Source organism: Enoplosus armatus, chromosome 14, assembly GCF_043641665.1.
Source record: "Enoplosus armatus isolate fEnoArm2 chromosome 14, fEnoArm2.hap1, whole genome shotgun sequence".
Classification (NCBI taxonomy): Eukaryota; Metazoa; Chordata; class Actinopteri; order Centrarchiformes; family Enoplosidae; genus Enoplosus; species Enoplosus armatus.
The window spans coordinates 16,014,134-16,029,740 of record NC_092193.1 but is presented as its reverse complement, the minus strand read 5'-3'; the positions used below and the strand labels follow the sequence as shown (position 1 = coordinate 16,029,740).

The following is a 15,607-nucleotide window of genomic DNA, read 5'->3' as shown; positions in this document are numbered from 1 at the left end:
CCTTTTGGTTCTTTATTTTCTTTTTGCACCGCTAAACCACAAGTTTCAACCACTTTGGTTTTCCAAAATATTATTTGTGGTGCACAGAAGGTTGTTGGAACAAAAACTGGATGTATGTGGTATAGAGTGAAAGCATGCGAACGCCAAAGGCCAAATGTAGAAAGTTAATTGTTGAGGCCTTTGACATGCAGACTGTTTTCTGATCAGTATGAGCCCATAATGTTACCATTTCCATTTTAACGGACAACGGTATTTTACACATTTTCTTGGTTCAGAAAACAAAGGTGCATGGTTTTCTCCTGAACATAGCAGCATATTTGTGTCACCAACAACAGCTGACCTTGATCTCTCTCCCAAATCAAGATGTTAACCGAGTTGAGTCCACTAATAACACATATTACACGCATTAATTACGTTCTGATTAAATAATTTAATCAACAGGCATTTGCACACCCAAGGATCCAGTTAAGTTTATTTATATTTTCCAAAATCAAACATTTGTCTCAGAGGGCTTCACAAGGAAAACCCCCACAAAAAATAATGATGAAATCAAAAAAGTAAATACATGTGGAAAACCTCAGCAGAAGCAATAGAGATCTCTCTTCTGCGACTGGCAGGCATGCAATAGGTTCTGTATGTAGAGCATGACGTAGCATGATGTGAAGGGTCAGTGAGGAGTTAAGGTGACAGATAGACCCACCACAGGACGCCTCTCAAGTCATGTATCATGTCTATCACGCTACATTAATACCAGTAAGTGAAGTCAAGCGCTGTTCCTCAAACTCTGCAGAATATTTATGGTGGGAATTATAGTCCAAAGGTAATGCAACAATGTGGTTTGGTGTATTCTGCATGTGGGGAGTGAAACTAGCAGCAGGGGGAGGTAAAGGCCCTGGTGAACTAGATCACCAGCAAGTCTATTTCTGCTCCTGTTCAGGTCTGTGTTGGTGGCACAGTTTTCACAGTTTGTCACGATAGTATCTCATATCATTTATTAATGTAGCTTTAGGGACATGAGAGATAACACTATGTTAACTTTGGATGAACTTGAGCTTGTTTTTATCTGTGTGTGTGTTATCAGCCTCTGATCTCCTCCTCTAAACACACTTTCACTCTTTCAGCAACACACTTTGACACACATGAGGATGAGTATAACTAACACAACCCTTAAAACAATTCATTCTCGTTTGGGCAAATTTGAGACTTTTCAATTTTCAAGTTTTTCGACTCTTAACAGTCAATTGTTGAATTATAAACAATGCCCAATCAAGTGCTCAGATTGGAAACGTGTCCAGTGAGTCATGAAGTTTAATATATCAGTAATTGAGCTCCTGTCAGCAGCTGTCTATTTTCAGAGAGAACTTTTACAGGAAATCTTCTGGTTTCAGCCCTTTCATTGCACAGTTCCATGATTTCAGTAAAAAGGGAACTTCACCGTTGCAAGTATGAGGTGTTAAAGACGAACTACATGACTTCACTCACGACTCAGACCTTGACCCACAACGTTGGAGCCTTGTTTGGTATGATCACTGTTTTTATTGACCTACACTTTGACAGAAAACTGTTTGACTTGGCTTACATGCTTTGTCATACAGCAGATCCTGGATTGTGTTGTGAATTTTAATCATTTTTATTGAGTTATTCAAAAAAAATCTTTTCTTGTAAGACTTTACGACACATTGATGGCCGTCATCATGAAGTGAACAGGGTATGTTATTTATGCAGAGACGGTTTGAATAAGATTAAGCAATAATAAGTGACATATTTTTAATAAATAATCAAGGAATGTAAATTGTTGCAAATAACTCTGTACAGTAGTTTGAGCAATTTCATCCAGTCACTCAGTTTAACTGTGTAACTTTCATACTTGCAGATCATGTACATCAACAACACTTCTGTCCCGGGAAATGACACATGTTTGAGCCCCTGCTCCTCTGCAGGCCTGGCCTGGGGGCTGACGCTCTTCGTCCTCCTGCTTGTGATGGTAGCTGGCGTGATCATATACAAATACCACAGTAAAATCCGGAGTATGTTGCAGTTTGGACAGAGAAGAAGGCAGAAGAAAGAGGACTTTACAGAGACAGCACAGGCTGATTCCCACGAGTATATTAGTAGGATAAGAGAACAGTCAATTGGACAGATCCCTATTTATGAAAACCTGACAACTCAAACTGCTGGATACAACAGGCGCTCAGTCAAACAGAGCAGGTAAGCTATACTTGAAGTATTTTCATACTTTCAGTTTTTAGTCAAAGTTTCTTAACTGACAGGACCAGTTTCACCTTTTTTAGGCCACTTGAAAATGTTGAGGCCGAAATACCATTTATGAAGGTGGAGCAGTCCAAAAAGAGATCAGAACGGAAACAGATGAAGCAACACTGTGTGAGCGGTGTGAATTTCCCCATTTTGCACAATCCTGTTTTATTATATGCACACAATTTGGCAGGCATCTGGAGGCGATCTCTTCCTCTTTTGTTTCCTACGATTTAAAGTCTATTAATCAAACATGCCAGCTGATGACTCAGTGCTGGAGTTTTTTTCCCTGAGCAAGAATAGAAACTGGGAGAAGGAAATCCACACAGTTTACAAAATATTTGTTTTGTGTCACAATGGTTTTACATCAGAGAAGTGCTTTCTAATAGGAACATTATCCGCTACACACTCATTGTTTCTCCGCAGGTCGTCCGCTCAACCTGAAGAGGGTTTGTACTTGCAGTGTGATTTACCAGATGATGCAATATACAGCAACGATCCGGCGTGCAACCTCTCCATCCTCCCAGACTCCCAGGAAGAGGACGTGTATATTATGCCAGATTCATAATAGAACACATCTCTATTCTTGTTTTCACATATTTACTCAATTTCCTATATTGACCATGGTAGAAATGTACATTTTAACAAGGCAACGATATGCTGCTGCTTTTTGATACAGTACAGTACAATACAGTGTCTTTCATGTGTGGATATTCAGTTTATTTCATAGATATATTTCATTATTGTACATCATCTGTAAAGTTAGGGATGGAATTACATGTATAAATTCTTGTGTATGTTGTTATATTTTGCTTTTTGGCACAGTTCACTTGCGTCTGGAATTAGCCATGAATCACCTTTTATTTTGACCTTTAGAAGAGAAGTGAGAGCGAGTGGTTCACACTTGGTTAAGTCATGCATCTATTCTGCTGTCCTTTTTTGTATCAGCAATTTTGCGTTTGGCCCTCCATTAGATTTAGAAACATTTCAGCAGCAGAGGAAAGAATAATTAGGTGTTGTTATTTTCTTCATATAGTTAACAGTTTTGAAATAAATTTACAAATACAAATGACATTTTTTTGACTACATTGAAAAACCAAGGGGTTTGTGAGTATGAAAATATGCACATTCAACAAACTGAACATTCAAACTAATCCTGCTCTCTATGGTCACCATACATTTTTATAAATCTATAAATTGTTATTACCAGCCACAACTTATAAAACGTAAATTTGTTAAAATGACAGAAAATGTACATATAAGTTGAAGATGAAACGCAAAGAACACAATATTAAGTAAGAACAACTGAACAACAACTGAGCAGAACATTTTGCAGTTGCATTTTAATCTAAACAATGTTGTTCCTTTTAAACTCTTTAGCCAATAACCAGCTGTTCTGTGTGTCTTATTAGGTTTTTGAAAAAAATACATTACTTGCGCACTATCCATAAGATACTTTAAATGCAGACAAAAAGTCACATTTTTTATATATATATGTATTGTATGGGCCAAAAAACACTGCAAAACATGCTACTTGCACATGAAAACATTAATAAAAAATACACCATCAAGACTTGCCAGACATGCAAAGGTCAACACCACTTTATATGTTTTGTGGTCCATCAATTTTTCAGAAGAGACGCACAAAGAGGATGTGAAAATCTTTCTGACCATGTAGCATAGCTGAAATCCAGATTTACTTAAAAGACCTTAGTTGGAGAGAGAGAAAAAGATAAAGCTTCGTCCAAAGGTTACAGAGGTGTGATTTGTGCTTCTCTGGACAGGTAACGACAAAGAGATGATGCTTTTATTTTAGATTTTGTTTCCTGTCGTCCTGGAATTCATTTCAGTAATTGTTTTCCAGGAAGGCTGCGTGAGGATTAAAACCAGGAGAAAGCCAAATACCAGAGGCTAATGAGTTCACGCTGTCTATCTTAGATTGCACACAGAAGGGCTTGATAAATACTGTCCCTAATTCTTTCATACTTGTATACTTTGGGTGGTACTGCAACTGGGGACCTTTCAGAATCTAAGATTGAAGACCTTTCCATCCACCGTCCACATCCACAGTTGTGTAATAACTGAGGATGTCATCCTCTAAAACAAAGAGTAACAGGATAAAAAGCAAAGAAATGAATGAGCAATTACTGGGCACAGGCGTAAATCTACCAATGGAAAAGTGTAATTATGGTTAGCATTTGTGTCTGCAGCTCAGATTAATCACTTCTTCATTCACCTGCCTATTTATTCAGGCCACCAGGGTCACTCAATATGCCCCACCCTTTAATACATAGACTTTATTAATTGTAAAACAACACATGCTCATATTTAAGTGACCTTTACCCATTCAAAGATAAAAACAATTAAATTCTCATTAGGGGTGGTGGTGTCACTTCTTGGAATAATTCAATTATAAACATTTCAGAAGAGCTTGCTGCCAACTTCAGTTCACTTCAGTTTGCTCACTAAATATCACTCTCATTACGGTGCTCTGTTTATTACTGTTAAACTCCAAAACCCTCGAGCTGCACTTAGGCATCTTATGAGCTCCTTTTCTACTGTGAATTATGTTTTCTTGTCTTGGCGATCACACTTATCGTAGGATATCTAACGTTATTATTTGTTCTTTTTCTAATAACTTATCTCAACAGCACTTAAAAGCAAACATTACAACAACAAGTCGTGATAATCTGTAATGAAAATGCATTTAGAGTATCGTCATATAGATATGTAATCTGAACAGTCTGGAGTTTACACAGTAAGCAGCTTTTTTTTCCTTTTTGCAAACTCCCATTTTGCCTATCCAGTGAAAGGAACGATTCTGTTAGTTTTGTTCTTTAACTGGCTGGTCAAGGCCGCAGCGAGCACAGCTTCAAGGTCATTAATGGGAGATAGAAGTTATCATATCTTGACATGCTGATTTCTCTGGCACACCCTGACCTTCGTAATCTACAGTGGTTGATAGTATTTCTGTGGATAAATGACAAATATGAAAAAATATCATGCTCATGGGTTTATTGGGAAATGTACATGTTGATACACTTAAGTGCAACAGTTCAGTGTGAACAAATCAGAACATTTATTTTGGTCTTTGGTGTAATTATTGAAATGTATAAGACAACAAACAAAACATCTAAACCACGTGCCTCGTAAAACAATACAACACTTTAAATAATAAATGGCGATCAAATTAAATAGTAAGTAGAACTAAAAGATGCTGTAACACAAAACAATAACACAACACAAATATAAGTTTAGAACCATAAATAGAGCTTAAAATAAATAATTGTCAATGGTAGTTATGAATGGACAGATCTACTGCTTGAACCACAATGTAAAACAAAACAGTGGATCTGTGCAGCAGTAACATGTTTTTTCTTCTTCAAAGTAAAGTAATAGTGGATAATTGCAATTTCAATTTAGTTAACCAGTGAAAAACACTATAAATAGTGATAAAATGTAAATTTTAGAACACATCAGGTTTATTTTTCACCATGTAACATATTTTTCTAGTGGCAATGCTCTCCCGAAGGGTTTAAAGTAAAAAGTCCTTTTTTTCCTCAGGCACAGTGACATTTACTGACAATCAAGTCGTTGAAAGGAGTCAGCTTCAACTTTCCCCTACTGTCATAGTGCATGAGGACCATGGGCTCGTAGGTGGCCGGCACGCAGCAGGGGCGAGGCGTCCCTCCTTTGGTAATCTGGTGCATCCGAGACTTCACCTGCGTGTGCATGCTCGCGGGCTTGTAGTTGTGGGGGCAGGTGCCATCACAGAAATGCATGGTGTACTCGGTTGGGGCCACCACCCAGTCCGTCCAGCCGATGTCTTTGAAGGACACGGTGAGGGACTTCCGGCAGCACCATCCTCGTTCATCGCACTCGTCTTCCTTGTTGGAGCGAGGCTGCCTCGTTCTGCGGGCTGCTTTGGGCTTTGTGAGGTCTAATTCAAGAGAAATGGATGGATTTGCCTTGAGGGCGTCTTTTCCACCCACAACTACCCCTACATCCACGACCAGTGCCTGGCCACCATCAGTCCTCATCCACTTGTCCACCTCAGGGCTGATGTCCAGCATCAAATCTTGAGTGCTTGACACATTGGCGTGGACTGGTGAGTCTATGTGTGTCCACGCAGCAGAGTTCATCGGCTTCATTCGGTCGACTTTAACTTCAACCTCTTGGTTAACCTCAGGCTGAACTGAAGTGGGTTTGTTTAAAACCCTCCTGGAAATCTTCAGCTCAGCCCGAGCTAGCGTCAGTTCAGTCTGGATGTTGGGGTTCTTCTGGAAAACAGCTCTATACCACTGCATGCGTTGACCTGACTGAAGGTGTTCTCCCCTCCCAAGCACTTTCACTGGCTTCACTAAAGGAAAACACAAAAACAAAGAAATTGGTTGACTTATTTTGATGACAAAAACAGGTGTTCAAAGTGTAATGTCATGTTCAAGGTGTGGCTGTCGCGCTCATGATTTCTAAAAGCTTGTAGGAATGTGTTTGCTTTGTTTACAGCGACTGTTTGAAGGCTAAAGATTCTATTTTAAACCATTCGGACATGTTTAAACTCTGCACAGACGAATTCCAGAGACTTTTTTACCTGGAGCTTGAACTATAGGGACAGAAGTTATTTATAGTACTCACAACCACACCGACACAATAGCTTTTGTCTGCAGAGGTAAACTCACACTGCAAGATTTCTTTCCTACTGCCACTCACACTTTCCAACTTTCACCTCAATCATTTAAGTGTGACAATGGCTGAATTAGGCCCAAGGGTCTTCCTGTCTAACAAATATCTCACCTGTAGCTGGAAAGAGCACAGTAGACATTTCCCTCATCACTTGGCTGGAATTGCTTCTCATCTCTGTCAGTTTTTCCCCGTAGAGCTGATGCATCTTCCTCAGCTCTTCCTCCGAGGCCTTTTGCGTTGGCCGGGGCTCCCTGTCCATACCCAACGAGCTGAGGATCCCCATCTTCATAGCCTCCAGAAGCTGGACCCTCTGGCTGTCCGTTCTGTCAATATCAGGTGCGCCTTCTTGGGCCACGTGAGGTCGGCTCTCACCCGAGCTGGAGAAGGAGACGAGGAGCAGCAGCGTGCAGGAGATGAGTCGGCGGAGTGCGAGTGATCTGAGCATGGTGAGCCTGCCAGGTAGGTTTGGTTTGAGAGCAGCTCAGTGGATGGGGTTTGTCCATGTCATGAATGAAATTCTTGACATGCTTTTATTTATAGAGCGTCTGTGTTGCCACACCCCTGGTTAGTCAGGTGAGCCTGTGATGGGCTCAGCTTGGGCCATATGTCACTATGTGGCAACATTTTGCAGCATTGTGTTAGGTGTTAACAACATGTGACCTATGAAATTAGAAATCTGTGATATTTATTTGAACAGTTTTCCCCCCCCCTCAGTTTTATTAGCACACAGTGGGACGTGGACGCAGAGATGGGAGAGACATAAAATAAAGGTATTTCTGGATGAGATTTGGTTACGTCATGAGTACATGGTGTTCACCTCAGCATGCTACGTCACCAGAATTGTCCAGTTATGCGTCACTTAATCAAATAAATGACCATATGTCTTACAGTGACCAGTTCTAAGGAGGGTTACAATGGGCAATTACATTATCTTCTCCAGGGTTAATAATGATAATGTGATAGTTTATTGATCCCTATAACACTGTGTCTCTCTGTTCCCTTGCAACTCTGCCATGTATGGTCAGAGGTCAGCGTCAGATACAGACCAAAGAAGGGCTTAGAGTCTTGTTCACTCGCTTACAAGATGCTAAAACCTGGGAAGCCCCATCTCCAAAAGCTATAGGACTACCTTCCTGCCAAAGACTGCGAGCCACAATATGTACAGTCCAGCCTCGCTATGTCTGTATAGAATATTTTCTATTCTTTTTAGTGACAATATACAGTCAACAAAGACAGAAAAGGGCGGAGAGTGTTAATTATCTGTATGTCACCCCTCCCTCCTTAAACCAGCTCAAAGAGGAAATTGCTCAAGGTTAGAAAAAAAAACAGCTAAACAAACAAAGAAGTTATTTCACCTGTCTGTTGAAAGAGGGACTGTCTTGTGACAATTATCTGTCTATTATTACAGTAATCAGATCATCACATATCTGATGTAAGGAGCTCGTCAAAGATCAAACAGAGCAGTGCTCTATTGTTATGATGATTAAAATAGACTGAAAACATATCTGATCTCGGCCTCAACTGTACTCTACAGTTGGATAGAAGAGCAGCATTCCTGCTCTTTCAGCAGTAATTGTGGGGACACACTAAAGGGTTAAACGCAGGAGTACAACTGCATCTGTACTGTGAAGTGTTGCCGAGCAGTTGCCAGCATATTATGTGAAAATACCCACTTCTATCAGTAAGTGTAGGGTCAGTGCACTGCTTGATTATAAAGTAGTTTCCCCACCCTATTACGTGGCCGTCTGTGTCATTGACCCTATTCTTTCCACCTGAGGGCATTCCCGACTGCAGCCATTACTGACTGATAAAGATTTGCTTTATGGAAAATGTCCATAAAAGTGCATTTATGGCCAAACCGTGAGCTTGGAAGTATAACATTACCTTTTCAGCAACCAGATTTTAAATGTTAAGTCATGAGAGGTTTCGTAAAAATTATATGAAATGCTGATGTCACACTCAATGTCATGTCAATATAATAAGCTAATAAAAAAATAAAAATGAGTGCCATTTGACCATATAATTAATGTGAATGATAATTACATTTGAATGGCTAGTCACATTAAATGTCACAACGCCTCAACGCCTGTGCAATAAATTGTGAAGGATAATATAAATGTGAGGATTTGCGAGACGACTAACAAAAAAAGGAAAGAAGCAAAAAGCATCTCTGCTGCACAAAATTATGGTTATTTTCACTGACTTTTCTCACATTTTCACTATCTATATGTTAAATGCTGAAGACTTCCTCTTTGTGAAAAATAACTATGAAAGAGAAACAAAGTGAGAAGGGAACATCACTGTCTAGTTGAACTTCTCACGGCTCTTAGACACATGCATGTGATGAGGGGTTGGAAGTAGCCATTGCGAGGCTGTAAAGAATTACAAAATATATTTGATCATGTGAAGAAGTTACTGTCCAAATATCAGAAAGTGCCAGAGATGTAGCTTCTTCGAGTGTGGAGTGTGTGGATTTCTGAGCAGTGAGTCACTGAGGTGATGAAACAATCATGTGCTGTGCTAGGTGAGCCTACTTTGCTAAGTTGAAAGTGTGTGAAAGGTGTAAAGTGATTCATGCAAACAGGCACTGTTGTTTTAACTGTCATGTAAGAACTCACTCTCTTTTCTGGCTAGTTCTCCTTCTCTTTTTCATGTAGTTTGTTGCGTGAGACTTATGCGTCATCATGAGAAAGAGAGATTTCTGCATAATGGGAGTGAATTTCATCATATACACTGGTAACAGACAGAGATGGTGGCTGATATCAACTTCAAATGAGATAAAGAGGAAAATGACAGCACACTGCACTATTCACATGGCATAGTACAGTGGTGTCCCAGCTGGGGGTCAGGACCCCTACAAGGGGTCGCAAGATGAATCTAAGTGGTCACCCGATGACAAAAAAAATTGTCACGTCAAATCTTGTTTATCTACTTGAAACAATGAAAATGAAACAATCTAAGAATTGAAAACTCATTTTTGTATTAAATGGTCACAAGTAAAAATAAAAGTTCATATCACTTGCAGCATTACTTATATTGCTTCTGCTTTGACTTTTGCCAATATAGATGAATGTGTTCATGGAAAATAAACATATAAACAGATGGAGAAAGTGAGCTTTACGTTTCACTTCCGTTCATTCATTCATTCTTTGATTTAGTCATCCACTCAATTACTTATTTTTTCACCATTTTCTCTTACCTTTAGATTTAGTCATACTGCATTCAGAGTGGCAAGGGACTGAACCATTCCCAGAATGCACTTGGCAGAGGAGGGAATAACTTGTCATCTACGGGGTTGACATAAATAGACATATAGCTCCATAGCGCCCTCTGGTGGTCCTAAAGCTACAATACACACATTGATTAGTGAAGTGCAGCTTAATTTGTGTTACAAGGATCATAGAACACTTAATATCAATATGAACCTCATATGGAGCTGAGATGAGAAAGTCTCCTGGTGGTAGATAAGCGGCAATGTATTGTTTTCCAGAAACTCAATTTTGCTTCTGGTTGGTTGATGATTCCCATCTCGTTCAAGCAGTTTGTGATGTAACCCCTCACCTAAGAAACAGTCTGTGCCAAACCATCGTAGATCATGAATAGTTTTAAAGGTAAACACTTGTAACCTTGAGATATTAGTCACCAGAATTTGTTTCATTTATGTTACATTGTATTTGTATCATTGTATTCTTTATTTCCAGTTCACAGAATAAAAAATCCCCGGAGTGGCTGGACTGTCAGAGAACTAGGAGTAGACTCTTTCTTTTACCTTTCAGCTTTGCAATGGAATGAAACAGGTAAGTGAGGAACACAAATGAGGGCAGTAAAAAAGGAAGAGCCGACTTTCATGCCTGACCGGTTCCACTAATGAGCAGGGACTATTTGAAGATGACCTGCCCTGGATCAGATGGAGAGCGAGAAAGGACACATACAGTCTTCTCACAGTCTGTCCTTTTGTGGCTCCAAACTCCGCCATCAGCCTGGTGAAGAATACAATCTAGATACTTGTACACGTGGACATTTCATTCAAAGAATTGTCTCTCCATTTGTCATCATGTTCATCTAAAACAAGCAAAATGAGTAAGTTACAGTAGAAGTCAACCATGTTCCTCGTCACATGGGCTGAACACTTCCTTGTAAGAAGCTGATTATAACTCTTGTCTTGGGCTGTAACCTTAGAGATAAGATAAAAGGACAAGGGAAATACAACGTGATAACACACAATACAGATACACATTAACAGTGATCTGACAAACTTATTGTGGATTTGGATACAAAAACACTGATGTTTGTGTAAAAAGCACTTTCCATTTTTAAGTGGCTGGTTGTTTCCACGAATGGAAAGTTTTGATTTGAAATCAAAACATGCGTTGCACAACACAACACACGCTTGTTTGCAAGTTTGACTTTTCTTTATTGCTATCAAGACTACATTTTTAAAAACCCAAATGTCAATGTGTGATTAAAATATTCAGCTTCAATCTTTCAAAATACACAATGCAATTTTAAAACACACTGTTCAAATTCAGAATACATTTTACTTTGTGAAGAATTAAAGAATCCATGTCACCATAGTTTTCTAGTCACATTTCATACAAAGCAGTCACTTGAAACAAACCTTGACACCCCACCGTGAGGGTATCTAACTGGGATGCTCGGTTAGATGCACTTAACTCTGCAGACTCTCAGTTTTCACTTTAAGCTGCTTCAAATAAACAGCAAACTTCACAAGAGAACAATGGCGGATTCAAGTCCCCCCGGCTTACATAAATGGACATGTGACATCACAGGACAAGAGACTCGCCATTGTTGTATATGGAAATAACTCATCATGGTGCCACTGGGTGACAGGCACAGATCAACCACTGCCATTCAGCCCGGCATCAAAGCTCAATTGTTCCGCATCCTCTCTGGGTCGAACACCACCAGGCAGACCCTGTGTTATTTTACACGATGGGTGAATAGTAGATGAACTGTGGACCATATGGGAACAAGTGGATTGATGTCTCTGAGGTTTCTGCATCTACAGTTGCATGTTATTGCTAAATAATGCGATATAATGGTGAGCACAGGTTAGTGAAGAAGATCATGGAGACTGGAGGCTAAAATGGGGACCAGGGATCCCCGGGGATTTGACAGGACATTTCGAGTATTTGTGTTTCTGATACTCATTGACCTGAAAGTACTCATTGCACTGAGCAAAACCAGTATTTTTGCATTTGAAAGCTGATCACAGAACATCAATAAGAGGGTGGGGTCAACACGCCTTCTCACTTCATTACTAAGGTCTAGGTTAACCACCCACAACGCCCACCTCCTTCTTCCACTCCCGATCAGGTGATCAGCTGGCTGGAGTGCCCACCGTTTCGGGGACAGGTCGTGCGGCTCGCCACGAGCAGGAGGAGGAGGAGGAGGTGGTGGTGGTGGTGGTGCAGCAGCAGCATCAGCAGCATCAGCGAGGAGGACTCTATCCATGCTCCCGGGGAGAGGACGGAGCGCAGTATGGGCTGACTGACCGGAGATCCGCTTTGGGGTTTTTTCATTGTCTTCAATGATGGACGAGCCGAACATCCTGAGACGCCGCGGTCTACAGGTAAGAGTGACATGACAGCACTCGGATGTGGTCCTTTCCAGACAAACAGGGTGATATGATGGTGTTGATGATCAGCCATTGGCGACGATGCGAGGGATTTCTCCAGCATTTGCTTTGGGTTTAGCTGTTGATCCGCAAAGATACCGGTTCTTTGTTGCTCCTGATAATTATGTGACATCGCTTAGAATTGTGTATTATCTGTAGCCAGTGATGCTTTCTCCCATTCATTAAAACAGGCGCCATCACGAGCCCATGAATTGTTGTAATTAGTGAACATAATGCAGTTAATGAATGTAGGTCTGTACAGCAGAACCGATCTTATGTGTTTATCTTGGAGCTCCCCATTGGTGCTTTAGTGAATCTGGTTGCCTTGGAGATAGGAGCATAAGACCCAAGGGTTCCTGGGTGATTGGCAGAAACATCCTTTTAATCTTCTCCTGGGTGCCATGTTTATTACTCAGGAGTGTCCAGAATGGGGATAATGAAGTGATTTATTCCCTTCCCCGTGTTCATTCATGTGTATATTTTCTGCATAAGTGAAGTAGTGGAAGCTGCATTGTTTCTACTCAGGGTTTATTATGGAGGAGGTGATGTTGGGTTTGTGATGAAAGACTCAGTCCAAACTGGGTGTTCCCATTCAGTTATTGTAATTGGTGTCTTTTCCACTTTTCATTTATCTGTACTTTAGATTAGAAGTGCAGCCCCATCATTACACTAATAATTAAATGAAACTATTCAGGTTTAAATCCATTATGTTGTGATAAACATAATGTTATTCTTCATTAAGTACTGTACTAGTACTATGTTCTGATTGATAATGAAGCTTAAAGTATATATATATTTTTTCTCTGCTTGTTTGGGTTTCACCTACCTTGTTGTTAAATGTGACTGTGACATTAATCTTAAGTCACTGTCTGAGATGGACTATCTTTAAAGAACCAGAGAGGATGAAATCAGTGCAGGTTGCCTCAAAATAATTTTGTGCAATGGCTCTCTCAGTCTGACAGAGTGCCGCACACCCCTGTCCTTTAAATCCTGATTGACAAGGGTAGTTTTGCTGTTGCCTGAGCTCAAACACAGTTGCCATGGGCTAGTGAGGATTCGCATCCTTGCCAGTAAATAACTTGCAGACCCACTTGTCATGCAAGAAACTAGGCCACACTGCAGCTAATGATATTTACAGTACACTGAAAGGAAGATACATGGGAGTGGCAGAGAAGCGGGAAATCCATCTTAAATACAGCTGTGGCCTTATTTTTTAAAACCATGTTATGAATGTAAGTGCCTGTTAAGACAGCTACAAATCTTCACATTCCTCACCGTTTGCTCTGAAGAGTCAACGTGTTTCCATGACAGCAGAAACACATTCAAAATGAGAACTGTCCCCTGATAATGAAAAGATATGGGGTTTGTGAAGAAGCCTTCTCGCCAAACAATAAATATCCAACTCTGCTCAAGCAGCAATAGCTGATATCTGCAGTTCAAAGCACTACCTTGAAAAATAAAATTTTTAAGAAAATCCTCTTATTTCAATATTTCCCATCTCTTCTTTTCTAGAAAGAACTGAGTCTTCCTCGCAGGGGAAACGTGTAAGTATTATCATCTGACTTATTCTGTGCTCTCCCTGTCTGTGTCAGTCGCCTTTTGCCCCCCTTTCTCCTCCTCAAACCAGACCAGCCAGCTGCCTGTCACTTGACAGCTTTCTTGTGCATGCATCATGTATTTCACACCAGTATACACTCACCTGACTCACTGCTGAGGAGAACTTCTGGAGCTTCTCATGAGGATTGCCTGAAAATCAGAGCAGTCTCACAGCTCAGACAGGTTTTACATAAACTTGGAGACATTGGCAGAGATAGAGATAAGCTGCTGATGTGATAACAGTTACTGTATGCATGAAATCCTCTCAGTATGTGACAATCAATAAGTTGCCTCTCCCTTATTGCAAATGCTTGCTTATTGCAATTATACACTGAACATCTAAATCACTTTTTCCCCATTTTGCTACAGCAGAGTTAAGAATCTGGTGATTATGTATGAAAATATGTGAAGTGAGCAAACAAGCTGAGCCAGCTCTTACAGGTAACTGCTCAGTGGTGTTTTTCTTCTCAATCTTTTTCCTGTCCAGAATTCTAAAGTAATCCGTTGATGATTAATAGAATATTTAACACAGTAGTAACAGTTCATATCAAGTTTTATCAACAGAGGAGTGACACATGTGAACAGCATGAAGGAACTAGCGAGTTGTGCTGCTCAAACAGGAGGCGCCCAACATCAACAACAACATCAATCTCTTTACTGACTCTAACCTGTTCAGGGACTTCCTCGTCTGTACTGAGGAGATTATGACTAGTTTCACCGTCTGTGAGTCAGAGGAAATATCAGAATCGAAATACTAACAGTAGAACACAGATGACAAGATTTAAAATGTTTGTGTGGCTCACTTGCTGCTTTTCCCCTGCCAGTTAACATGTCCGAGACAAACAAGGACATTTTCATTTTAAGTGTGTCAAGGTCAGTATTTCTTTGGGCTAAAAGCCACAGTGTCAGGCGTTGCACCCTGTATGTCTGAGTGGTCAAAATATACAATTTATTTCCAATAGCTTACTTCACTATAATGCTACTATGTTACTGATGAAAGTGAGTGGTTTCTCTGAGAGCAAATCACTCAAATATTTCAGTCAGGACGTGTCTGTAGAAAAGTGTAGTGATCTAAGTGATTGGCTAAGATTTAACTGTAGTGTATTTTAATGTATAATAGCCTAGCAGGACTGGATTAACTCTTAAGGGCCCCTATTGACTGGGGTTGTCCCTTGTGACAGATTCAGTTATTTTATGGACAGGATCTCAAGGCACAGCTGGGGGGAGGAGAGTGCCCGTTTTGCTTCTTTACTCTTCGCAGATGATGTGGTTCTGTTGGTGGCTTTCTGTGAAATGTGACAATATCTCATGGTCTTGCTCGCGAGTGGGGGTAAAATGGAGTGTGAGATCGGCAGGTGGATTGGTGCGGGGTCAGCAGTAATGCGGGCGTTGTAACTGACTGTCGTGGTGAAGATGGAGCTGAGCTGGAAGGTAAAG

At 40.4% G+C, this 15,607-nt stretch overlaps 1 protein-coding gene across 1 annotated transcript; it reads right to left on the bottom strand.

Moving 5' to 3' along the window:
* Positions 1-5,813: 5,813 nt before the first annotated feature.
* gdf15 (Growth differentiation factor-15) lies at positions 5,814-7,381 on the bottom strand. Its single transcript, XM_070919662.1, has 2 exons — positions 7,048-7,381; positions 5,814-6,613 (listed from the first exon to the last, which is right to left on the bottom strand). The coding sequence occupies exons 1-2, from the start codon at positions 7,379-7,381 to the stop codon at positions 5,814-5,816; spliced, it is 1,134 nt and encodes a 377-aa protein (XP_070775763.1).
* Between the last annotated feature and the right edge of the window lie 8,226 nt (positions 7,382-15,607).